At 53.2% G+C, this 25,241-nt stretch overlaps 1 protein-coding gene, 1 long non-coding RNA gene and 1 other non-coding gene across 3 annotated transcripts; 1 reads left to right on the top strand and 2 right to left on the bottom strand.

The window, feature by feature from the left end:
• Positions 1-2,735: 2,735 nt before the first annotated feature.
• Positions 2,736-2,817, bottom strand: TRNAS-GCU (transfer RNA serine (anticodon GCU)). The gene has a single exon. It is a non-coding gene; the product is annotated as a tRNA-Ser (tRNA).
• A 3,896-nt stretch (positions 2,818-6,713) lies between these two features.
• On the top strand, positions 6,714-12,878 carry SNAI1 (snail family transcriptional repressor 1). The gene is made up of 3 exons (XM_086331400.1): positions 6,714-6,922; positions 7,638-8,165; positions 11,862-12,878. Exons 1-3 carry the CDS (start codon positions 6,841-6,843, stop codon positions 12,044-12,046), a joined length of 795 nt encoding a protein of 264 aa, XP_086187526.1. The 5' UTR covers positions 6,714-6,840; the 3' UTR covers positions 12,047-12,878.
• LOC147360015 (uncharacterized) lies at positions 12,816-13,803 on the bottom strand. The gene is made up of 2 exons (XR_015138908.1): positions 13,597-13,803; positions 12,816-13,508 (listed from the first exon to the last, which is right to left on the bottom strand). It is a non-coding gene; the product is annotated as an uncharacterized LOC147360015 (long non-coding RNA).
• Between the last annotated feature and the right edge of the window lie 11,438 nt (positions 13,804-25,241).

The following is a 25,241-nucleotide window of genomic DNA, read 5'->3' as shown; positions in this document are numbered from 1 at the left end:
CAATAAGAATGATAAAATAATTTTTAAAAAACCAGAACAGTTTGGAGAAAAAGAAGTCTCCTTCCCGCCCTTGTCTGCTTTCCTCCTCAGAAGTAACCGGATTCTTGGGTCTAATTGTACAGCCTGGGCCTACATGTAGATATTATTTATTAACTTCTGCACAACAGGCAGCCTATGGGATATTCTGATCACCTGAATCTTTTGTTTTCACTTAAAAGGTTGTATCGGTTCATTCATTCATTCAGCTAATATTTATTGAGCACCCACTGTAAACCAGGCTTAGGTCACAGCAGTGAACCAAACAGATACTTCCTGCCTCGGTAGAGCTTCCTTTCCTCAAACTGATAAAATGTTTGTCTGTAAAAGCTGTTCGTGGACCTCCCTGGCTGTCCAGTGGTTTCTTTTCTTTTTTTAAAAAAGCTATTTGTAGCGCAAGGGCCATAGAAAAATAAACCACAGGTTGAATCTGGCCTGGGGGCTATTGTTTGCCAACCTCTGATCTGAAGGACAATCAGCAAAATAAATAAAATACACACGGTGTCAGATATGCATCAAGTACTGGGGTGGGTGGGTGGGTAAGGAGTGTGAGACGGGGGAGGGTAGAAGGGGCTGACACGGTGCCAGAGGAGACGTCCCTGAGGTGAGGTGAGCCGGGTGGCCGTCTGGGGGGAGGTACTCCACAGAAAGGGAGCATCACGTGCCAAGTCGCTAAGGCTTGCGTGGTCTGCTGTGGCTGCAGCCTCGTTCCGGAAGTGAGCTCAGAGGGGCCATGAGGGGACCAGTTCCACAGAGCCTCATGGTATCGTGAGCATTTTGGCTTTTTCTACGAGAGAGATGGGAGCCTGGGAGGCTCTATATACTCTTCGACAGGATTTGAGATTTTGCCAGCTGCAAAGTATCCGTTGATTGGACTGAGGTATTTAACAGATCATCTGTGATGGACAACTTTTGCTACCCTATTAAAAATTAATGAGGTTAATACTTGCAAGTGATTTAAACATTTTTTAAGACACAGGAAAGGGCATGTAATAGACCATCTTCTCCGGCTTCTGCCTGGTCGCCACTCAGATCCCCTCTTCAGAGACAATCCCGGAGACCAGTTTCCAGTCCTCCTGCCAATGGCTGTTTCTGTGTTTCTAAGAAATACTCACATATTTCTCCCTCTTTTATGCAAATGGAATCACATTGTACATGCTGTTCTGCACCTGGCTTTTTATCACTTCATGTCTTGATATGATTCCACTCCATTACATCTAGAGTTTTCTCCTTTCTGACAGATGGCTAATCTGTCTGCATTGTAATGTATTAACTGTTCCCCAAGAGTGTCAAATACCACTTGGGGATGCTAACAGGACACCTAAGCTGTGAAGCTCCCGCACAGAACTTGGCACACAGCAGGCGCTCAGCAAATGGGAACAAAAAGGGCTTATCCATCTTGGAGCCCCCAACTCTGGGCCACGCTCAACAGACTTGGACCCAGAAACTTCCCTTGAAACCCTTATTCTGAGATGGTGACTTTTGATTCTCAGAGGGACTTCTGAGTCAGCCAGGGCTGAATCACTGTGTCCTGGCAGGTGGGAGACACTCAAGAGGTTTTGTTTTTTTAAATTAAGGGTAAGTATAGAGGTTGAGCCTTGATTCATTCATTGAACTTTTCGTGGACAATGTCTTCTTCCCGGCAGAGATGAACTCTCTGATTGATCCACTCAGCGGTTAATGATCTAATCAACAGGGTCAGCTAGCCTAATATACAAAGAATTTTTATTGATTAGGAAGTTCATCAAATCAGTGACCAAATGACAGAGATGCAGTTCAGGACACTGAGAAAAGGAAAAGGACACAGGCTGAGAAAAATGCTCCACCCCAATCATGTAAATGCAAATTGTAACTAGGAGATCTCACTTTTCCTTATCAGATGGGGAAAGATTAAAAAAAAAAAATAAGCTGACAACACCCTGCCTCCACCAGGTTTTGAAAAGGGCCCCCAACTCCCTGCTGGTGGAAGTATAATTTAGTTTAACCTTGTTAGAGGACATTTGGACAAATGTATCAACAACTTTTTTTGACATGTCAAATGACTTGCAGGATCTCAGTTTCCTGACCAGGAATTGAACCCAGACCCTCAGGGCAATGAGAGCAGAATCCTAACCACTGCCAAGGAATTCCCTCTATTTTTTATAAGATATCTTTGCACTTCAGGTCAAAGATGTGTGTACAAGACATTCACTGAAATTGCCCCCTTGTTTGTAGTAGCAAAAAATTATATTCTAATCTAAATGCCTATTACAAGTCCCCTTGTAAGATAAATTCTGTGATTATGGTATAATCCATACAATCAAAGAGTCTGCAGCCCTGCAAGGGGTTACGGGAGCTACATGTTAAGATATGGAACAACTTTCAAGACACGCAGTGTAGTTACTTAAGGGGTAAAAGCAAGTAGGCTAAAGTATAGGCTCCCATTGGTGTTATATAAAAAGGAGTGTACATATTAACATCCACAAATGTATATATCTCCTTGTCTCTATAGAGACTATCTCTGGAAGGTCATACAAGATGCTGGTAAAAATAATTGCCTTTGCTGAGGGTAACGGATTCTCCAGGCCTCCACCAGGGGATCTTCCTGATGGAACCCGTGTCTCCTGCATTGGCAGAAGAGGATTTTTTTTTTTCCTGTTAAAAACCACAAGCAGCACTTAGGAAGCCACAGCTGAAGGCAGGGCGTGGAAACCACAAGCCGACGAGGATGGGATTCGAACCCACGCGTGCAGAGCACAATGGATTAGCAGTCCATCGCCTTAACCACTCAGCCACCTCGTCCTGGCACTGGGAGGTGTCCCCAAACTACTCTTCAAGGCAGCTGGACCAGTTTTCATCCCCATCCACGGTGTGCGCGTCCAGCCCCACATGACAGCCAGCAGAGGGCGCCGCAGGGCCGCGGCGCAGGGCGCGGGGTAGGGGGGCGAGGGGGCAGAGCCGGTCCATTTCCGGGAGGACCTGACGCCGCAGCATCTAAAGTGTCGGCCGGGACCGCACCCCCGGGAGCTGACCTGCAGCCCCTGGGCCTCGCCTCGCCCAAAGCCCCCTCCCACGTCGCCGTCTCTGGGAGGGAGGGGTGTGTGGGCGAACCAGCAGGATAAAGCGCCCGGATAGTTCAATCGGAAGGGAAGGGACTGCCCAGATGGAGAAAGGCCCCGCCACCAGCACCTTACACCTCCTCCAGGGCGCGGGTGTCTGCCCGCAGCGAAAGGGAGAGCAGGAGGCCCAGGCAATGGCATTCGAGGACCAGCCACCTCCGGCCACTACCCATCCGGCATCGCAGGGAGACAGGACGCTCACCCTGTACAGATGAGGAAACTGAGGCTCAGAGAGGCTGAGTGACTTGCACAGGGTGACTAGGAGAAGGTCCAGCCAGTAATCATTCACCAAACACTTGTTTGAGCCCCTACTAAGTGCTTTGAAGAAAATTGAATGGGGTAAATAGAATTAAAGGGCTTCGCAGGTGACTCTGTGGTCAGGAATCCACCTGCCAGTGCAGGAGACATAGGTTCCATCCCTGGGTGGGGAAGATCCCCTGGAGGAGGAAATGGCAACCCACTCTACCTGGGAAATCCCATGGACAGAGAAGCCTGGCTGACTACTCCATGGGGTCGCAGAGAATCCGATATGACAGAGCATGCAGGCAATGGAAGAAAAAAGATACGTTGTAAGGCAGGATCCTACCTTGGCTAGGATCATCAGAGACGCTTCCCTTCAGGTGACTTCAAATATGTGTTAAATATATCATTCTTAGCAAGAGTGTCTAAATTGCCTATTGTACAATTTCAAGACTAATAATAACATCTTTCTGTGCTTAAAATAGAGCATTGTCTGGGATGGATTTGGAGATTGGGGTTGACATTCATATGTATAAAATATCTATGTATAAAATAGACAGCCAATAATGAGAACCAGGGGACTCTATTCAATGCTCTGTGGTGACCTCAGTGGGAAGGAAATCCAAGGAGGAGGGATATCTGTAAGTTTCTGGTTGATTTACTTTGCTGTTACATGGTAAAGCAACTCCAATTAAAAAAATGTTTTAACCCCCTCAAAAAAAAAAAAATCCCAAAACATTATCAAAACCTCTCTAGAAGCACCTCGGCCCCCAACTAACCACCCTCCAGAATCTTGCAGTAAATATTTTCTTGCTTTTCTTTATAGTTTTACCACCTCCTTATACATTCCTAGACAATAAAGGGTTTCATTTACCTGCTTTTGAACCTGTGTAAATCCAGCTAACTGTATTTGAGTTGGTTCTTTTTGCTTAACACCATGTTTTTTAGATTTATCCCTGTTGTTGCATGGAGTTTTAGTTTGTTTTTTCTCACTGTATAGTATCCCATTATATATATGATTGTAATTTATTAATTACAGTTTATTAACCCTTTCTACTGTTGATAAACATTTGGGTTGTTTCCAGTTTGTTTGTTTCCATATTATGAACGAGGGTGCAAGAAATATTCTCATTTCTTCTGGGATTAAAGCTGGGCAGCAGTTCTCAACCTTGGCTGCTCACCTGAGGAGTTTTCAAAAATGCTACTACCAGAGGGTCCCACCCAGAGTAATTGAATCAGAACGGCTGCAAGGGTGGGGCCCAGGCTTTGGTGTTCCCTGGGGGGATCTGACGCCAGGGCTAAGAACCTCTGGGATGAAGCAGGCCAGAGAGTAGAATGCTAGGAGAGTCACCTGTTGTTCGCTGATGCTAAACTTTTCCAAAGTGGCTCATACCCATGACACTCTCGCCCGCATGGAACCAAAGTCCTCCTGCCCTCACATCCTCAACACTTGCTATGACCAAATTTTAACTTTTTATCTTTCTGATGGGCGTGAAATAGTATCTCATTGTGGTTTTAATTTGCATTTCTCTCCTTACTAATGAGGCTGAACAGTTGCGAAGTTCCTGCTGAAACAAAGACAGAAAGAGACTCTCTGGTAAAGATCCTGCGGAAGAGAGATTCTGGGGGGTCAGGGAAGATGAATGGCAGGTGCCAAGGGCTGGGATGTGGAGGAACAGAAAGAAGGCGGTGGATCATTGTGCAGGGGGAGGGGCAGAGCGGCTCAAGATCAGTGCAGCAGAGGTCAGGTCAGCAGGTGGAGGGCGGTGGTGAAGAATTCGGCTTCTGCTCTGAGTGAGATAGGGACACAGGAGGTTTGGAGCAAAGGGACACGGCGTTACTCCTCCCTCTGGATGTAGGTGGAAAATCACGATGGGAAGTGAACAGACAGGAGCCGTATTCTTTGTAGTGACTGTGCGTGGCCTGTCTCCCCCGCCTCCCCCCACCCTCCCCAGCTAGAACAGGGAAAGGATGATTGTTTTGCTCACAGCACTTAAGGATCCAGACAGTTGTCCCTGCTCTCATGCTAGGTGGTGAGTGGAGGGTCTTAACGGGTTTTCACAGGTGGAAACGAGTTGGAGAGACCTGCGGATTTAGGCCTGTGCCCAATCCCCAGTCCAGGACAGGCATGGCCCTCACAGTTGGTGGGCTCAGAGAGCTGGGGGTGAAGTCTGTCCCTCCCCTGGGCCCAGCCCACAGCTAAATCAGTCAGTGACCCCCGGTGGAGCCTAGCCTCAGGTCCTTTAGACACAGTATCGATGACCCCAGATGAGTGAGGCAACTAACCTGAGCTCCGCCCTTCCCCACTTCTTTCTCCCACCTGCCCAGAGTAATCTTTCTCAACCAAACTCCAAACAGGTCCCTCCTCAGCTCTCCAGTGCCCCTGGGGCAAAGTCCAGACTCCTCCAGGCCCTGACCCCGCCGCCCTGCCCACCCCACCCCCATCCTGAGAGAGGCTCTCAATGGCTCAGACGGTTACTGCCTCTAACCTCAGGCCTTTCTCCTCGGCATTTTCACTTCCTCTGGGAAGTTGCCCCGACCCTTGGTCAAGTGACCCGCCTCTTGACTGTCACAGTGCCCTGTGGTCCCCACCCCCCCCCCCCACTCATCGAAATACACTTCCCTTTGCATTGGAATTGCCTGTTGACTTCACCTGTCTCCTCCACTTGACTGGGCGAGCGACCCTTCAGCAGAGACCCCGAGTGTTTTGTTCAGAGTCGTATCCCCCCCAGCGCCGGGAGGGGTGCCTGGTCCGTTAGTGGGCACACAGTCAGTCTGTGCGTTTTTCTAGCTGATGCCCGTTTGCTTTGCAAAAAAAAAAAAAAAAAGGCCGTGGCATTGCACACTGTCAGCAGCCACGTGGAGGTATCCATTGCTTCTCTCCGCCTCCGAACTGTGTGCTGCCCCTGGTCAATCCCACGCTCTCTGCGAGGCACCCTACGAGCGAAGGCACCCCCCGCCCCGTTCCGACACCCGAGGCGGTGGCGGTCTCCGAAAGTCAGGTGCCCAGACCCGCGGCGCGCGGCGCCAGAGGGCGCCAGAGGCGGGAGAGCGTGCCGCGCCGAGCCGGCCCGGGCGCCCGAGTCCCGAAGAGGGGTCCCGCCTCGTCCAGGGGTTCCCAGCGCCCCGCCCCCGGCAGCCTGCCGCCGGGCGCCCATGCACGCGCCCGAGGCCCGGCGTCCGCGCGGCCCCGCCCAGCTCCCAGCGCCACGCGGCGCGAGCCCCGCCAGCCCCCAGCGCACCTGCTCGGGGCGGGGCCTCTGGCTAAGGCGCGTCTCGATTGGCGCGGAGGTGACAAAGGGGCGTGACCGGGACGGGCCACGCCCACCCGCGACTGGCGTACTTAAGGGAGTCGGCGGCCCGTCTCCACTCACAGCGCAGCTGCACGGCGTTGCGGGTGGAGGGTTTTGCGGTCCCGGCGTGACCCGGCGAGACGCCCCCCCCACCCCCAGCTGCTTTGGCCACCATGCCGCGCTCTTTCCTCGTCAGGAAGTCTGCGGGCTCCCGCCGGAGACCCAATTACAGTGAACTGCACGACTCTTCTCCAGGTGAGGGGGCCGGGTGACCGGACCCCTGGGGAGTTTGGGGGAGGCAGGCGAAGGCTGCATGAGGAGAGCACTTGGAGGAGCAGGGGGCTTGGGGACGAAGTCGAGGGGTCAGAGTCGAGTCAAAGAATACAGCCTGGGTGCGAATAATCTCGGGTCAGGTGGGTCCGGGAGATGTGGAGAGGGTTTTTGGAGGGCGGTGGTCTTGGGCTGAGGAAACTGAAACTTAACCAGCCGCAGAGAAGAGGGGCGCCCCTCCCAAAAGTGAGAAGAGGAGGCTTCTATCTGGACAGACGCCGGGCCGAGGGCTCTGAAAGAGTCCAGAGGATTTGGGGGAGGGTGTGGGAGAAGAAATGTGTATGGAAGGGGGCCTGGGACAGGGGTGTGGTGCCTTGGCAGCTGAGGAGATGAGGGGCCAGGATGCTGGGGGTTGGCCTCAAGCTGGGTACTTGGGTACTTGGAGACCTGGAAATGACCCCCTTGAGTCGGAGCTAGGGAAGGGGGGTTCTTCCCGGAAGAGCTGGAGGTTGAAGCGGGAGAACCAGGTGACCTGGTGAAGAGGGGCTCAGACTGCACGCCGGTCCTAGTAGTGAATCTGGTATTCATCTGATGAGCCCTGAGTGCTAGCCCCGTTCAGCCCCTGGCCCACATCAGGCTGATGTCTGCTGGCTGACTGAGCTCACGCCTGACCTTGCCTTCTTCTCTGTCCCCTGCTCAGAGCTCACTTTCCAGCAGCCCTACGACCAGGCCCACCTGCTGGCAGCCATCCCGCCGCCCGAGGTCCTCAATCCCACCGCCTCCTTGCCGACACTCATCTGGGACTCTCTCTTGGCGCCCCAAGCCCAGCCCATCAGCTGGGCTTCTCTCCTGCCCCAGGAGATCCCCAAGGCTGGCGAGCTGACCTCCCTGTCCGACGAGGACAGCGGGAAAGGCTCCCAGCCCCCTAGCCCACCCTCGCCGGCCCCTTCGTCCTTCTCGTCCACTTCAGCCTCCTCCTTGGAGGCTGAGGGCTATGCTGCCTTCCCAGGCTTGGGCCAGTTGCCCAAGCAGCTGACCGGGCTCTCCGTGGCCAAGGACCCCCAGTCTCGCAAGGCCTTCAACTGCAAATACTGCAACAAGGAGTACATCAGCCTGGGTGCCCTCAAGATGCACATCCGGAGCCACACTCTGCCCTGTGTCTGTAGCACCTGCGGGAAGGCCTTCTCCAGGCCCTGGCTGCTGCAGGGCCACGTCCGGACCCACACCGGTGAGTCCCTCCCCCCGGCCCCCATTCTCCCTGCTTTCCCTACCAGAGCTTCTAAGATGGGCTTTGCTGTCACTTTCAGATTGTGGGAACCGAGGCCCCCGCCATCTCCTGACGCCTAGCTTGAGTTCGGGGGGCCTGGTTCTGAAGTTTGGCAGAAGTATGCTATCCTTCATCAGCTAAGCACTTGGGCTGAGTAGATAACTTTTACATGTCCCTCAGCAGGCTCAGTTCCTCTCAGCCAAATGGGTTGGAGCTGGATATGGGAAAGGTATAAACAACACCTTGCTGTTGGGGCCAGGTGTGAAGGGGCCCACCCTGCTCCACCCTCCCCTAGCCCACCCCCACCCCCACCCTAGCCAGACAGGATGTTGTCAGCCTGCCCACCTGCCTCCGCTCTGAATCCTGCTTTGGGATCCTCCCCAGACTTTGGGCTGGCGTTTCACCTCCTTTAGCCTCTGTGTCCTCATCTGTGAAATGAGCATAAAAACACCTTGTGAGGTTTTTGTGCCAGTTAAATGAGACACCTGGGACAGAAACTACTTGGGAAAATGCTTGAGACACGACCCGCAGGCACAAAAATCGTTGGTATTTGTTCTGCTCCCAAGCCGTGTTTCTTTGAGTACCGGATTTAACTCTCTCAGCCTCTCTGATTATAACTTAATCATACAGAGTGGGTTACTGCAGTATTGTAGAGGGGGCAGTCTAGGTTCAGTGGCTGCCTCATCACTTGATAATGACTTGTTATAGTATCATGATGGTTCTCAGACCTGCTTTCCCCACCCCCACTCACTGCTGAACAGATAAACTTAATCCCATCATGCAGGCCCAGGAACTCCTTTGCCAGCAGAAAACAATTAGGTCTTGGCATTTCAAAAACTGTAATGCTAAATGTGTAGAAACTTGTGAGATAGAACCTGTCCTAGCCTTTAGCTTTACAGAAGTGCAGAAAAGGTATCCACTCCACCTTTTCAGAGCGTGAATGGGGGAGGCCTCTCTGCTTGGGGCTGCTCTTCAGAGAGAGGGTTCAAGGGTCCTGACTGTTGGTTTTGGGGGTCAGGCTGGCCAGGTTGGAGTCTCAGTTCTGGCATTTCCTGGCCCAAGGGCTGACCTGTGAGCTGTGAGGGTCAGTGAGGTGGTGTGTGAAGCCTGGCATTTTGCAGGCATTATTGATGTCATTCCTCCTGGGTGGGAGGTGGGGGGCGGAGGCAGGCAACCTCCAGAGCTTGCAGCCCATGTCTGCAGTTTCTTCTTGGTGCACAAAAGCCCTGATTTTAACATGTAAAGGCCCAACTGCCTAGCCTGTGTCCTCGGTGGCTGCCCAGCGACGGGGTCTCTATTTGGGGGCAGTGGAAGCCCTTCGATGCTCCCCTTAGCCCCCCAGCTTCTCTCCCTTCCCGTTCAGACATTATTTTCATGTAAAGGCATGGCCCAGACACACAAAGCCTGTTGAAATGCACCAGCGCCATCCTCCTCGCCTCCCATTGTGCGTCTTAATGGTGCGCCCGGGAGGCGGGGGCTGGGGGCTGGAGCAGGTGCGCGGGGCAGCGGTGCCCAGCACCTGTTCCGGGTCGCAGCTGCCGGCCCGCAGCGTGTCAGGCCCCTTTAATCCAGGGAGTATCGCATGTACACTGCCCCCCTTGGCGGCCTTTGTCCCCTCCGGCCTGGTGCCCATTTCACACTCCAGGAGCACCAGAGAGATGTGGCCAGGCCAGGGTGGGGGCTGGAGGCCTGCGAGGCCTCCTGCTTCTGCACACAGACCTCCACCCATCCCATCCCATCCCATCCCATCCCATCCCATCCAGCCGGCCTCTTTGTCCAGGTTCGTGTCTAATCACACATAACATAAAGATAACGTTCGATGAGCGCCGGAGGCAGGGAGGCACGCGCTCTGGGCCTGTCTCGTCACCTGTGTCGCGGCAGTCAGTCCAGCAGCCACCCTGAGCGGCCGTCCTGACCCCGTCTCAGCGGTGAGCAAACGGAGGCGCAGAGAAGGGCGCCACTTGCCCAAGTCCCAGCTTTATAGGCCGGAGTCAGGGCTCCTGCACCTCGCCCAAGGTGGGCGAGGAGAAGCGGGGAACCCAGGCACCTCATCCGCTTTTCCAGGTCTGCAGAGCCCAGGCCCTGAGTTTTCAGAGCAGGGTGTGAATGAGGAAGAACTTGTAGGACTCAGTCATCAGACCCTTTGGGCCTGCTATGCAGAGGCGCGCCAGTCATGGCAGAGCAGGTTACACGGGCGTCCCTTCCCCAGTCCTCTGGCCCCGGCCCCACGCTGCTGGTGGCCCTGTTCCTGGTGGCCCTGTCCCAGGAGACTGAGCCCGTGATCGCGGCTCCCCTGTGGGCTGCAGACACCTGGCTTCTGGACCCCACCCACCCATCACCGTGCAGTGCCCCCAGGCACCCACGAAGGCTGCTGGCATTCATTTATTTCCAGCACCGGGATTTAACTAGGGGGCCTTGGCCTAGGGACACAGGGGAATGGGAGGAGAGGAGAATGTGTTTCTGGGAAAAGAATATTCAGTATTAAAGAACAGTGCCTGGGTGGAGTTAGAGGCTTGATTAGTATTTATTTAATGAGTTACTCTTCTGGCTTTATTTGGGAAACACAGCCCCAAGGAAAAGCGAAACAGCATTTGCTGTAAGGTTTCTGGAATGTGAGTTATAGTCTCTTGATTGGGGCAGGAATTATGAAAAACTGGTGAATGGTATTGTCTGGTGGTGACTGAGGAGTCAGGCTCTTCTGAGACCTTTTTTTTTTTTTTATTGAAAAAAGATTTGCTGTCCAAGCACTTAAAGCTCCTACTGTGTATCCAGCCCTGAGTGCAGGCTCTTCCCAATACAGCCTGGGCAGCCAGGTGGCAAGAGGGCCTCAGGTGGGATTCTTTTTTAAAAAGTCACAAGGTGAAAAGATTTCTGTAGCCTCTTGGGGGTTCTAGGCCTTGGGTTGGAAGCTTGGAATGGAGTCAGGGTGGGGAGGTTCCTGCCTTCGTGGGGCTCTCTGATGGGGGGACAGACACACTTGACACTTTCTTGAGTGTGATCCCAGTGATGGGGAAGCAGTGAAAAGGAGTGACCGGGGGAGGGGAGGGGGGCTTTTAGGCTGACTTTAGGAAGGCAGTACAGGGGTGGTAATAAGAAACACCCATGTCAGCCTCCTTAACTAAGAGGCAGTCTCTGTAGTGGTTAAAACCAAGGGCGCTGGAGTCGGGCTGCTTGGTTCTTGCTGAGACCCTGCGTATTCCCTGTGCCTCAGTTTCTGCATCCCTAAACTCAGGACGAAGGTGGGGTTCAATGAGATAGTGGGAAGTGCTTCCACCATCCCTGGCACAAAGCGGTCAGCAAACACGGCCGTCACTGCCACGTCATTGTTCAGCACGTCTGCTGGCAGGGCAGGAAAAGTATTTGATTCAGTCTTCTCTCAATTACCAACCCCTGTGTGTGGGGGCTGAATGGCTCCATTTTACGGATGAGCAAACGGAGGCTCAGAGAAGCCCGCTGACTTAACTCAGGGCCACACGGTGGGAAGCGGCAGCGCTCCTTGCCGAATCCAGACCTCTGGTTTCTCTGGGTCACGGGAGCCCTTCAAGGTTGGGGTGAGCTGGGTGGCAGAGGTTGGGGGTGGCTGGGGATGTTAGCAGACATCAGCTGTTCTCCCGAGTGACTGCGCCTCCATCAACCCCTTCTGTCGTCTCTCCCCAGGCGAGAAGCCCTTCTCCTGCCCCCACTGCAGCCGCGCCTTTGCCGACCGCTCCAACCTTCGGGCCCACCTCCAGACCCACTCGGATGTCAAGAAGTACCAGTGCAAGACATGCTCCAGAACCTTCTCCCGAATGTCCCTGCTCCACAAGCACCAAGAGTCGGGCTGCTCGGGGGGGCCACGCTGACTCCTGAGGCTCCTTCCACCTCTCTGGGCCTTCCCTGCAGCCCAGAGGGGCCTACCCCCGCTCCAGAAGGGAAGACCCTGCCTCCTGGGCACTGCCACAGAATCCCCTCGTGAGCTCCACCGTCGGGCTGGACCCTGGGGACTGTTTCCTGGTCTTCTGGATGCCTTGCCAGGCTCAGAGGGGCAGGGGCGCTTCCTGCTGGGGGGGGTGGCTTGCCGCAGGGACCCCTCCTGGCAGCCGCTGCTCCCAAGGTCCGTGGAGCTGGCCTTTCTGCGCGGCTCTGTGACTCCAGAGCTGTTTGGGTTTTGGTTGCAGCTGCTCGGAGCTCGGGGACAAGAGCCGGCAGACTGAGGAGAAGTTCCCGCCCCACTCAGGGGGCCCCAGCCTGCCCCCCAGGGACTCCCAGGCTGCCCCTCCAGGAGGAGTGCCTCACTATGCAAGCGGCCACCCCCAGGTGCCCCGCGGCGGTGCCCCCTGATGCGAGGACCGCGTCTGGACCCCAGGATGCCCCCCGGCCTGGGCAGCTATTTCAGCCTCCTGTGTGTCATGGTGGCACCTGTTTCACGGGCAATTTAACGATGTCTCCAAAGGGACTGTGAATAATTGCCTTCCCTTGTCAGGGGCCCGAGTGGGGCGCTCCGGCCCCACCACTGTGTCTCCCAGAACTATTTTCGGGGCCCAACAGGTGGGCCTGGGAGGAAGATGTTTACAATTTTTTAAAGGTACACTGGTATTTATATCGCAAGCGACATTTTGTACTAAGGAAACGTTTTGTATAGTTATATGTACGGTTTATTGATATTCAATAAAGTGGTTAATTTATATATAAAAAGTCTACCTGGTTTTATAAATTATATATAATTTATATATAAAAAGTCTACCTGGTTTTACCGCCGCAGGAGTGTTTTCAAGGGCCTTCGGGGAGGAAGGACGGGGCAGGGATGCAGGGAGCTCGAGTGCTCTGGACGCCCACAGTCTTGGCTTTGGCCCTCTGGGTTTGCCGGGGGACCTTGTTTGTGCAGGTGGGTTTTCCTCGGAGCGTGGACGTCCTGTCCGATGTGGAGGTCGGGAAACACCTGCGGGCCGGTGGGCGGTAGGGCTGTGCATGCAGGGTCCTTATCCTCTCTGTGGCCCTCTTGTTCTCAAGCCGACCAGGCTCACGGGGAAGGAAGCTGGCTCCCAGGTCTTATCAAGCAGGCTTGCTGTGGGGCCTTCCCCAGCCCGGCAGGTCTTCTGGAGAGGGCGCGGCTGCTGCTCCAGATGAGAGTGGAATGCGGTGAGCCAGGAGGGACAGAGGATGTCCTTCCTGTTTCCAAGGGCTCCGGGCCCGCTCTGGCCTCCCTGGCAGGCCCACACCTCCGTCTGGCTGCTGGGTACCAAATGGCCTTTGATGCGAGGAAATTGGCTGGCTGGAGCCGGGAGGGTGAGAAGCCGGGCCAAAGGGTAGGGGTCATTCTACTTCCTGCTCGAGGACAGAACGGGAAGGCAGTCAGCACTGTGTCCCGGGACTGAGATAATTCACTCCCCACTGGCTCGCACGGTGACCTCACCTCTGGGGCCCTCCTGGGGCCGGGAGAAAATGAGTGTCCTTTTTGCGCACAAAAGGTGCTGAAGGTGCCAGTTTCCTGCGGGGAGCTGAGCGGGGCGGGCGTCGCAGGCGCCCCGGAGCCCCAGAGCCAGGCCGGGGGTGGGGGAGCTTCGTGTTCCAAAGGAGAGATGATTCTTTCTTCTAAACAGGAAATGGTGACCCGCAGGCCGGGAGCAGCCCTTAATGACTTGCAGCTTTCCTCCCAAAAGAAAAAAAAAAAAGTTCTCTAACAATCGCCAAATTGTAGCTGGCCTCCCTGAAGGGAAGTCAGGGAGTTGGGGGTGGGTGAGGGGTGGGCATCAATGTGCTGAGGGCCTACTGTGTCCCAGGTCCCTGGGGGGCATCCACCTACCCACAGTAGGTGCTGACATGTGGGGGATGAAGAACCGTTCTCACACACTCCCCAAGGCGTGGGCCTCATGGGAACCCCCAGCCTGCATTCAATCAGGGTGCACCAGACTCCCCTTATCCCGGGAGTCAAGAACCAGGCTCACGCCCCCTTGGCTCGCAGGCCCTGGAGCAAAGCTCTCCCCGTCTCAGACCCCTGGACACTCTAGTTTCTGCCTCTGGAATAGGGTGATGATAGTGCTTTCCTCCCCGGAGAGAAAAGGATGTCCACGCAGTGGGTTTGGGTGAGACCCGCGTGTTCGAGGCCCCGGGGTTACAGCCCTGAATAGATAGACAGTCCTTGGGCTCAGGGAACTCATGTTTTAGCGGGGGAGACAGAAAACAAACAAGTGACTAAATAAACAAGCTGCTTTCCTACAGTGACTTGCCAAGATGGAATTAAAGAGAGCATGTGCTTCAGAGCGATGGGGTGGGGCGCCCTCTGATAAGGCCCGGAGAGTCGGAGCCCAGAGCCCGTTCCAGTGGAGACCTGGAGGAGGCAGCAAGTGCAGAGGCTCTGAGGCTGGAATGAGCTTGTCCCCCTGCTGAGAGGGGCTGGGGGGACCCGGTGAGGTTGATGAGAGGGTCCATGTCCTGCAGCGCTCGTGTGGGTGGCAAGGAGGAATCAGACTCCGGTTGAGCCCCAGGGCAGGCACAGAGGCTTTTAAGCGGAGGAGTCCTGAGGCCTGCTTTTCTTTTACACCGATTCCTCCCATCCTGGTGGAGAATGGAGTTAGCCAAGTCAGAGAAGGAGAGAAACTAGAGCTGGGAGCCAGGGAAAGACCCAAGACGAGAGGGATGACGCTGAGCCGGCCTAGAGGGGTGGAGGCCTCGGGGAATGTGGGGTTCAAGAGTATGTGACGGCTGGGCCTCTAGGCCTGTGCCAGGCATACCTGAGTGCTGGTGGGTGCGAGTTCCTAGGGGTTTTTTTAAAGGAGATGTTGGACTGGGTGGCGGGAGTGGGGATCAAACGGTTGACGGTTCTTCTGTCCTGATGTGGACCCGCCCCCACTCAACCACATTTAGCTAAGGGAAAAAAATTACATGCAGACCATGCTCCTTTTTGTGGGAAGAAGGGTGGAATTGAGCATGGTCTGCATTCTTGTTTGTATTTGCCTACAGAAACTCGGGGAGGATTTATAATAAAGCAATCAAAGCCTGGGTCTCTAGGGGGGTATAGGGCTGAAATGGGGCGGATAGAGACTATTAGGAGAGAGAAGGGAGACAGGTGTTTCAGATTTCTTTAAAACTTTTTATTTTGAAATAATTTCAACCTGACAGAAAAGTTGCAAGGAAAGTACAATAAACTGGAATCTTTCCATCAGATTCTTCAGAAAAACATCTTATCAAGTTTGCATTTTCTCTGTCTGTCTACACAGGTACACATGCCCACTTTTTTTTTTAACCATTTGAAAGGAAGCGGTAGAAACGATGCCCTTTTGCCACTAACTATGTGAGTGGATATTTCTTAAGGACAGGAACATTCTTTCCTATGACCACAGTTTAATGATCAAAATTGGGAAACTCAGCATTGGTGCAACGCTATTATTCAATCCACGGTCACAGTCAGGCTTCCCCAACTGTCCTGGTGATGTTCTCCCTAGCGCTTTGGTGGGTGGGGGCGGGGAGCGATCCAGACCTCCCGTTAAGTTTCCTTGTCTTGTCTCTTCAGTCTCTTTTTCTGGAACAACTCCTTCCTTGGTCTTTTGTGACTGACGTTTTTGAAGAGTTCAGGCCAGGTCTTTTCACGCAATGTCCCCCAGTTTGGACTTTCCTGATGCTTCCCGTGGTTAAAATCTGGGCTGTGCGCTGCGGGCAGAACAACAGCAGTCGGGCCATGCCCTTCCCAGGGCAAGTCACCACGCGGCACGTGACGTCAGCCTGTCCCATTCCTGGTGACGTCACTTTTGATCACTGGGTTAAGGTGGGTGAAGTTCCTCTTTCTCCCTTTTTGTATTTAATCTGTATCTTGCGGGGAGATGTTCCAGGACCATGTGAATATCCTGTTACTCTCCTTAAGCTTCCTCCCAAGAGGTTTAGCCCTCGCTGGTGATTTCTGCCTAAATCAGTTATTACTATGCTGGTTGCCAAATGGAGATTTTTCTAGCTCCATCATTCCTTCTATTTTTACTGGTTGGCTTTCTACTGTAGGGAAGAACTGCCCTCCTCTGGGCAGCAGCTCAGAGCTGTGGGTTGGGAGAGCTTGGGTGGGGAACAGAAGGGGCTGGCCAGGCCCTTAGATCCTCCCCTGGGTTTTTCTTTAAAACGAGTCCAGGAAATAAACTGGCTGTAAAGCCAAACTCCGTGCGAGTGTCCAGGCAGGCAGGTCTGGGGCCAGGGCCACCTCTGGGCACATCTGGGCCCCATTAGTGATCCAGTGGCTTTCTCATGGATGTCCCTTGAGCTGGGATGGGGACGTGCTCCAGCGAACAGAGATCTGGGTCCTTGCCCTTTTTTTTGATTTCAAATGATCAATTGCACAAATGTTATGGGGATTTATTCTTTCATTTAAAAAAAAAATGAAAAGAGTAGATATGAGGCTCAAGGGATGTGTGATCCACAGACCCCACCCTGATGCCCTTACTGTCTCCATCATGACTCTGAAGTGCCTAGTTGACATCTTTCTAGGTTAAACAAATAAACACATATATTCACATGCACATATGGCTCCAATCTCACTCACAGGAAAAGCCAAAGCCCTCGCTTCGGCCCACAAGGGGGGACTGCACCATCCAGACCCTCCCCTCCCCACACCCCCTCCTTCTAGCCGTGAGGGACCCTCGGCCACCCCAGGGCCTTTGCACTTGCTATTCCTCTGTCAGGAAGACTCAGTCCCCAGAGAAGCCGCACAGCTGGTCTCCCCGCCCCACCGCTCCTCCTCACATTCCAGCCCCCGCCCTGTGCTTTTATTTTTCTCTGTAGCGCTCATCGCCATCGCACTAACCCAAATATTTCACTCGTCACAGTTCTGAGTGTCTCCCCCACCAGAATACCAGCTCTGTGCAAGTGGAAAACGGCGTCTGCTTTGTTTACTGTCCAGTCTCTCTCACAGGAGGAGCACACCCAGTGAGACCTTGCTGAGCGAGTGGTGAACACATGTGTGTCCCTAGGAAATACATCATTGCCACCATCCTTATGGGGCACTTCCATGACTCTGTGCTGAGTACCTTGCATAGACCGACTCCCTAAACCTTCACAACAGACTTGAGAAAAACGAAACCAAGACCCAGAGAGGTGAAGTAACTTGTCCAGGGTCACAAAGCAAGCAGATGGCAGAGCTTGGATTGACATCCTGATTTCTTTTCTTTTTAAGAACATTTTTAAAACAATGTTTTTTTAGTATCGATGTTTATGTGTTTGTCTATTCTGCTGTGCTGGGTCTCGGTTGTGGCACACAGGGTCTCCCACCTTTGGCGTGGCATGCAGAATCTCAGCTGCGGCCTGCGGGATCTTCAGTTGCTCTGTGTTAGGTCCAGTTCCCTGACCAAGGATCGAACCCATGCCCCCTGCGCTGGGAGCTCGGGGTCTTACTCATTGGACCACCAGGGAAATCCCAAACGCTGAGTTCTTTTATCATTGTGGTCATTTTGTTCCTTCTCCCTTTGGGTGGGTGTAATTAAAACTTTTTAAATGGAAGTGGAACATAATCTGGGTCTCTACTTACTACACTTGCCTGTCCAGACTGTCTCGAATAGATGGTCCCATTCTGTTCTTTAACGAGTCTTCTGTTAATAGAAACCTCAACATCCATCTCCAGCCACGTAGATAGCCAAAGGTGTGTGTAGATGGGGGCGCGGGTTAGGACCAGGAAAGGAGAGTTCAGTCTCCGTACGGCCCTGTGAGGTGGGGTATGCTGTGTGGTCCCTGAGGACTAGGAAAATTTCCAGACTAGGAGCTCCATGAGGGCAGGACCACCCACTTGGCAAGACGTTATTTGGCACAACCTCCTTCAGTACCCTGGGCCTGAGACCCACTCTTTGTGCCCACAGTTTGGTGATATATTAGTTTCCTATGGCTGCCGTACAGTTCCCAGGTGGCTCAGAGGTAAAGAATCCCCCTGCCAGTGCAGGAGACACAGGAGAAGTGGGTTCGATCCATGGGTGGAGAAGATCCCCTGGAGGAGGAAATGGCAACCCACTCCAATATTCTTGCCTGGGGAACCCCATGGACAGAGGAGCCTGGTGGGCTGCAGGGCCCATGGGGTTGCAAAGAGTCGGACACATCAGAGTGACCGAGCATGCATGGCTGCCATAAAAAATTACCACAAATTGGGTGGTTTAAAAAGAAAAGAAATTTGGGACGTCCTCGGTGGTCCAGTGGTTAAGACTCTATGCTTCCTGGCTGGGAAATTAAGATCCCACATACTGTGTGTGATGGCCGGGGCCCGAGGGGAACCCAGAAGTTTATTCTGCCACAGTTCTAGAGGCTAGAAGTCCAAACTCAAGTGTCACCTGGGCCATGCTCCCTCCAGAGGCTCTCGCTATTTAGTCTGACTCTTTTGTGACCCCACGGACTATAGCCCACAAGACTCCTCTTGCAATGGGATTTCCCAGGGAAGAATACTGGAGTGGGTTGCCATTTCCTCCTCCAGGGGGTCTTCCCAACCCAGGGATCAAACCCAGGTCTTCTGCACTGACAGGCAGGTTCTTTATCACTGAGCCACCAGGGAATCCCAAAGGCTCTAGAGGGAGTATATCCTTCCTTGCCTCTTCCAGCTTCTAGAGGGAGGCTCCTGGTATTCTTGGCGCTCCTTGGCTCCTTGCATGGCTGTGATCTCTGCCTCCTTCTTCATGTGGACTTCTGTGCCTTTATTCCTTTGAGGGTGTGGCACTCCCCTTCTTCTGAGGGCATCAGTCACTGGAGGTAAAGCCCACCCTAACCCGGTACGACATCATCTTAGTTTCATTACATCCACTTAATAAAGAAGTGAAAGTGAAAGTGTTAATCACTCAGTCCTGTTCGATTCTTCGACCCCAGATGTAGCCTGCCAGGCTCATCTGTCTGTGGGATTTCCCAGGCAAGAGTACTGGAGTGGGTTGCCACTGCCTTCTCCAGGGACGAACCTGAGTCTCCTGCATTGCAGGCAGAGTCTTTACCATCTGAGCCACGAGGAGAGTCTTATTTCCAAATAAGGTCATATTTACAGGTCTGGGGTGGGTGGGACTTAAACATCTCTCTCTCTTTTTTTTTTTGGTGGAGGGGGGATATAATTTAACTCCTGACAGGTGATTACAGCGAAGGGTGTGGTGAGTTTTTCTCAGGGCCTGGAATGGATCTGGGAACTTTTTATTATTCAACCAACGAACTCAGAGGGACAGTTGGGAAACTGGCCTGGAGGAGCGGGACACTAGGGAGGAGACTTGGGGAGCTGGATTTTGTCTCTGTGGTTCTTGGAAAATAGAAGTCTTTACACAAAAACTCTGCCCTCCCTTGGCCTCAGAAGTGTGAGAGGGGCTAGGAGCCAGGAGGGAGGGGTCTGCTGGGATTAGGGCCAGGGCCAGGTAAGGAATTTGGGGCTTATCACGGAAAGCGTCTGTCTACAATGCGGGAGACCCAGGTTCGAGCCCTGGGTTGGGAAGATCCTCTGGAGAAGGAAATGGCAATCCACTCCAGTACTATTGCCTGGAAAATCCCATGGACAGAAGAGCCTGATAGGCTACAGTCTATGGGGTCGCAAAGAGTCGGACACGACTGAGCAACTTCACTTCACTCGTGAGGGCATGGGAGGGTTTGAGCAGGGGAGAAGCCTGAGTGGATATATTCTTTGGGAAGATCCCATGGGAAGTTGTGAAGGAGCAAAGCTGGCAGTGCCGGCCCCCTGGAGGGGGTGTAGATGAGGCCGAGGAAAGGGTGCAATGGGGAGACGTTTGGGATGGGGAGGGGCCAGGACAGGCCTGTCTATAGACTTTTCAGCAACTGAGGGAAATAAAGACAGCGAGGCGAAGAGCAACCAGTCAGGCAAATAATAACAACAACAACACTAATAATAACACCAGTAAACATCTCATGACGGTTCACTGTCTGTTTTGCACAGGTTACCTGGTTTCATTTGCACAACCCTAGGCCATACAGGTATAAGGTTCTAGAGCCAGACTGCCTAGGTTCACACGTCTCCTCCATGGCCTGCCTGCTGTGTGACCTGGAGCATATTGCTCAACCTCTCTGTGTCCGTTTCCTCCTCTGAAGAACAGCCCCTCCTTCTGGGGGCTGTTGAACAGATTAAATGAATGAATACTTATAAATTGCTTGGCCTGGGGCCTGGCATAGAGGAAGGCCTCTATAAACACTGGCTATTATTATGCCCATTTTACAGATAGAGCAATTGAGGCTCCGAAAGAGTATTTTTCAAAGGTCACATAGAGGATCGTCCTAATGATGCTGGCTCTTTTGTGTCTCCTGGCCCTTATTGAAGTCTGAGTCCTGACTCCCAGGGTCTGGCATCCTGTGTGCATCCTGTGTCGCCTGGAGCCTGGAGTGGCCAGGAGGCAGGGTCCGGCGGTGCTGAAGCCCTTCTGTGAAGTCTTGTGTCCCCTACCCCGCTGTGGGACAACCTGCAGGGGCCTCAGGTGAGCCACAAGGGAAGCGGTGAGGGCAACAGGTGCTGTCAAATCTGACTCTATTTAGCTGGTGCTATCAGAGAAGGCAATGGCACCCCACTCCAGTACTCTTGCCTGGAAAATCCCATGGACAGAGGAGCCTGGTGGGCTGCAGTCCATGGGGTCACTAAGAGTCAGACACGACTGAGCAATTTCACTTTCACTTTTCACTTTCATGCAATGGAGAAGGAAATGGCAACCCACTCCAGTGTTCTTGCCTGGAGAATCCCAGGGACGGGGGAGCCTGGTGGGCTGCCATCTATGGAGTCGCACAGAGTCGGACACGACTGAAGCGACTTAGCAGCAGCAGCAGCAGCTGGTGCTATGGCCTTAAATGGGCTTCCCAGGTGACCCAGTGGTAAAGAACCTACCTGCCAATGCAGGAGACATGGGTTCAATCCCTGGGTAAGGAAGATCCCCCCACTCGTGTATTCTTGCCTGGAAACCCCATGGACAGACAAACCCGGTGGGCTACCGTACGCGGAGTTGCAAAGACTTAGCACAACGGCCGAGCACACACACGCGCACATGGCCTGAAATACACATTTTAGTGGTGCTGAAAAGCTAACAGCAAGGAGAAAGGAGCACCATGTATCACTTAAGGTGGGTGCTTGGGGCGGGAATCCCCCAAGGAAACCCATTTTTACCTTGGGGAAATGACCTGGGGCTGGGCAGGGAGTTTCCTAAGAAGCTCGGTCCTTGCCCTGTGGGTCTGAGTGCCATCGAGACCTCACTCTGTGATCCTAGATGAGTCCTTGCCCTTCCGAGCTCTCCCTTTGCACATCAGCAAACGTGCTCAACTCTTGGCCCAATCCTAAAATAAAAGGGACAGAAACGCACTCCACCCGCACTTTGCAGAAGAGCGGGACACGGCAAACAACCCCAGTGCCCAGCACAAGGGGCCCATGTGGCATCCTGAGAACTCTGCAACCGCTTTATAAATGTCCATGCAATCTTTAAAATAGATACGTGCAGATGGGGCTTCCTCAGCGGCTCAGAAGGTAAAGAATCTGCTTGAAATGCAAGAGACCTGGGTTCTATCCCTGGGTCGGGAAGACTCCTGGAGACGGGAACGGCTTACCCACTCCAGAATTCTTGCCTGGAGAATCCCATGGGGTCGCAAAGAGTCGGATGTCACTGAACAGTTAACACTTTGTGTAGGTAGCGTGTGGACTGAGAAAGACAAATGTCTGACGTCTGACAAGCACTTTAAATATTTCTTGAATGATGAGATGAATAGAGGCATGGTTGGTTAGTTTTCACTGAGTAACTGTTGATAGGAAGGAGAGAAAGAAGAGAAAAAGAAGGATCTGTAAGATGTGTACCCACGACCCAGAGTGATCATCTCTGCGGGTAGGTTGAGGTGCTGGAGAAGAGGAGGGCATTTTATTGTACATAATGTTTAACCTTTTCCAGTTCAGTGTTATCGTTGTTTCCCTGATGAGCATCTCTCTCTCTTTTTTCAATAATTATTTATTTGGTTGTGCTGGGTCTTAGTTGCGGCATGTGGAGTCTAGTTCCGTGACCAGGGATGGAACCAGGCTTCCTGAATTGAAAACGTGGAGTCTTAGCCACTGGACCACTAGGGAAGACCCCTGATTTACAATCAATCAATCAATCAAAATTTTCACAAATAATCCAGATGTTCACAAGTTGATATGAAAAGGAGCCGATGCATAAAAATGTTCCTTCATCTTTTTCCGACTTTGCCTTCATAGAGAAGGACGGATGTGCTCTGGGGGTCAATGGGGGAAGGACGGATGTGGTCTGGGGGTCAGTGGTGGTTCTCTGAGGATGGCAGGTTTGCTGGGGTTTCAATTCCCTTCTTCATAGATCTCAGAATTTTCTATAATGAGCATGTGTTTTTCTTTCTGAACAGAAACACATACACCCACTCACAGAAGAGCAGCATTCAAGAGTTGGCGATGTCCCCGGGGTGAAGGAAGTCACGCTTGATGATCCTGTCCACCTTGTCACTTACCGAGGGCTGCAGGGTGATGCTAAGTGCCGTCACCCGTCCCGGGCACCACCCGTGGGCTGCACTTATCCTGTGTGTCTATGGGCAGCCCATCCTCCAGCCCCAGTGGGGCCGTTGTTCCCCGAAAGTGTGGATGGGTTCCCTGCGTGGCTGTTTACCAGCCATGAGTTGGTCAATCCTTTGAGTGAGAGAGGCAGAACCTGGGCTCAGGAAGTGCAAGGGACTTTCCCAAAGACATACAGCTGTGAGATCTCTGGCGGCACCAGGATTTTCTTTTTGCCACGGCTTTATAGAGACGCAACTCACTTACCATGCAATTCATCCACTAAGGGGTACAATTCAGTGGTTTTTAGTACATGCACTAAATTGTGCAACCAAACCCACCCTCTAATTCCAGAACATTTCATCACCGGAAAAAGAAACAGCCACTCCCCACTTCCCCCTCCCCTGGCCTCTGGTGACCACTAATCTGTTTTCTGTCTCTATGGCCTATTCTCGACACATACAGATGGATCATACAAATAAGCATGTGTCTTTTCATGACTGGCTTTTTTCATTTAGCAGACCGTTTTTGAGGTTGATCCATGCTGTATCGTGTCAGTATTTCATTCTTTTCATGGCCCAGTAATATTCCACTCGATGGCCGTGGGTTTGAGCAAGCTCCGGGAGACGGTGATGGACAGGGAAGCCTGGCGTGCTGCAGTCCGTGGGGTCGCAGACTCGGACACGACTGAGCGACTGAACTGAACTGAAGATTCCACTGATGGATATACCACATATTGTTTTTCCATTCATCTGCTGGATGGATATGGGTTGTCTCCACTTTGGGGCTCTAATGAAGAGGGCTGCTGTGAACATTCCTGAGCAGGTCTTGTGTGGACCACAGCAATCTATGGGAGAGTCAAGCTGTACCACATCCTCGCCAGCATTTTGTTATTACTGGTTTCTGTTTATTATTTTGGCTTCCCCAGTGGCTCAGTGGTAAAGAATCCGCCTGCAATGCAGGAGTCACAGGAGATCGAACCCAAGGTTCGATCCCTGGGTGGGGAAGATCCCCTGGAGGAGGGCATGGCAACCCACTCCAGTATTCTTGCCTGGAGAATCCCATGGACAGAGGAGCTTCTCAGGCTACAGTCCATAGGGTTGCAAAGAGTCAGACATGACTGAAGTGACTGAGCACACATGCATTTGTTATTTTTGCCACTTTAGTGCATAAATATGTGTATGTATGTAACTGATATGCAGCCGATATGTAATAAACTGCCAAATATAAAGTACACCTTTTGATAAGTTAATCTCTTGGGAAGTAAAGGGGTTTGGGGTCATGTGGTAATTCTGCTTAGGCACCAGGATTTGAACCGAGGTCAGCCCTGCCCCAAGGCCAGGGTGATTTCTGCCGGTGGGGCCCACCGCCTTGGGGTGCAGAGGCTGAAATGTCCAGTGGGCCTCAGCTCTGACTCTGCCATCTGGGTCTCTTCTCTCAGCAGAGGACAGGTCCGCAGAAGGTCTGGAGCTCCAGGGACCAGCCCCTGCAACTGGAACTCGGTCCTGCCTGCACAGAGCACCTATTGTGCGCCAGGCCTGGTCCCAGGCGCTCCTGCTGCAGGAGCAAACAGAGAGGCTGCTGTCTATTCTCAGGGAGCTGACAGTTAAGGGAGGGGAGTGAAAGGGTGCAGGGTGCCATGAGAGGGTGCCAGCTTAGGGGTGTGGGGGTATTTGGGGAGGCGTCTCAAGATGGCAAAGAAGAGGAGTGAGCCGGGCAAAGAGAACTTGAGTGGGAAGAGGAAGTTGCAGTGGAAGGAACCTCCAGTGCAAAGGCCCTGGGGTCAGAACGTGCTTGGTATGTTCATGATGTGGTTCAGTGTGGCTGGAAGGGAAAGAGATGGGAGAGGGCGTGGGAGAGGCGGGCAGGGACCGACCCCGCAGGGCATTGTGGGCCAGGTGTTTGGATCTTATCCTAAGCCATGGGAAGCTGCCAGGGGATTTTATGCGGAGGAGAGACTTCCCCTTGGCTGTGTGTGGGAAATAGACTGAGGGGACTGAAAGGAAGCAGGAGACAAGAGGAGGCACCTGCAGGCAGCCGCTTCCGCCTGGGGAGTCAGCTGAGGAAGGCCAGGTGGGAGGTGCGGTCATGCGTGGGCTGTCCGGGGTCGGAGAGCCACCGAAAGAGGGGACAAGGCAGAGGAAGGATTCTGGCACGACTGGCTGGAAAAGAGGGCTGGTGGAGAGAAGATGGAGGAATTCTTCAGAACCCTCTTGTTGGAGCCTCCCCCAGCCATGTCTGCCGGAGCCCGTCCCCCGACCTGCCCCACTTCCGTGTTCCTCCCGCCCGAGGCCTGACCTCCATGGCTCCCACGAGCAACCAAGTGGACAGCCCCCTGCACGCTATGGACCTCCCCACCCAGCCCCACAACTCCCTCCCTGGGGTCCCTCCCCTCGCCTCAGTGAGTTTCCCCCACCAGCCACCAGCTCTCAGAGGGCAGGACTAGCAGCCAGTTCGGGGCCCAGGACACAGCAGGCTCTCAGTCAATAGGTGGTGAATTAGTTAAAGAAGGCTGTGGATGACCTTGGTGCAGAATATGGCACTAGGGAGCCACAGAGGAGTTTGGAGGAAGGGAGGGTGAGTTCTCACTCTCCCCCTCCTCA

The sequence above is a fragment of the Bos grunniens genome, chromosome 13 (genome assembly GCF_055505025.1).
Source record: "Bos grunniens cultivar Pamir isolate PY7600 chromosome 13, Bosgru_T2T1.0, whole genome shotgun sequence".
Classification (NCBI taxonomy): Eukaryota; Metazoa; Chordata; class Mammalia; order Artiodactyla; family Bovidae; genus Bos; species Bos grunniens.
The sequence above is the reverse complement of the archived record's forward strand: the minus strand, read 5'-3'. Positions and strand labels throughout refer to the sequence as shown.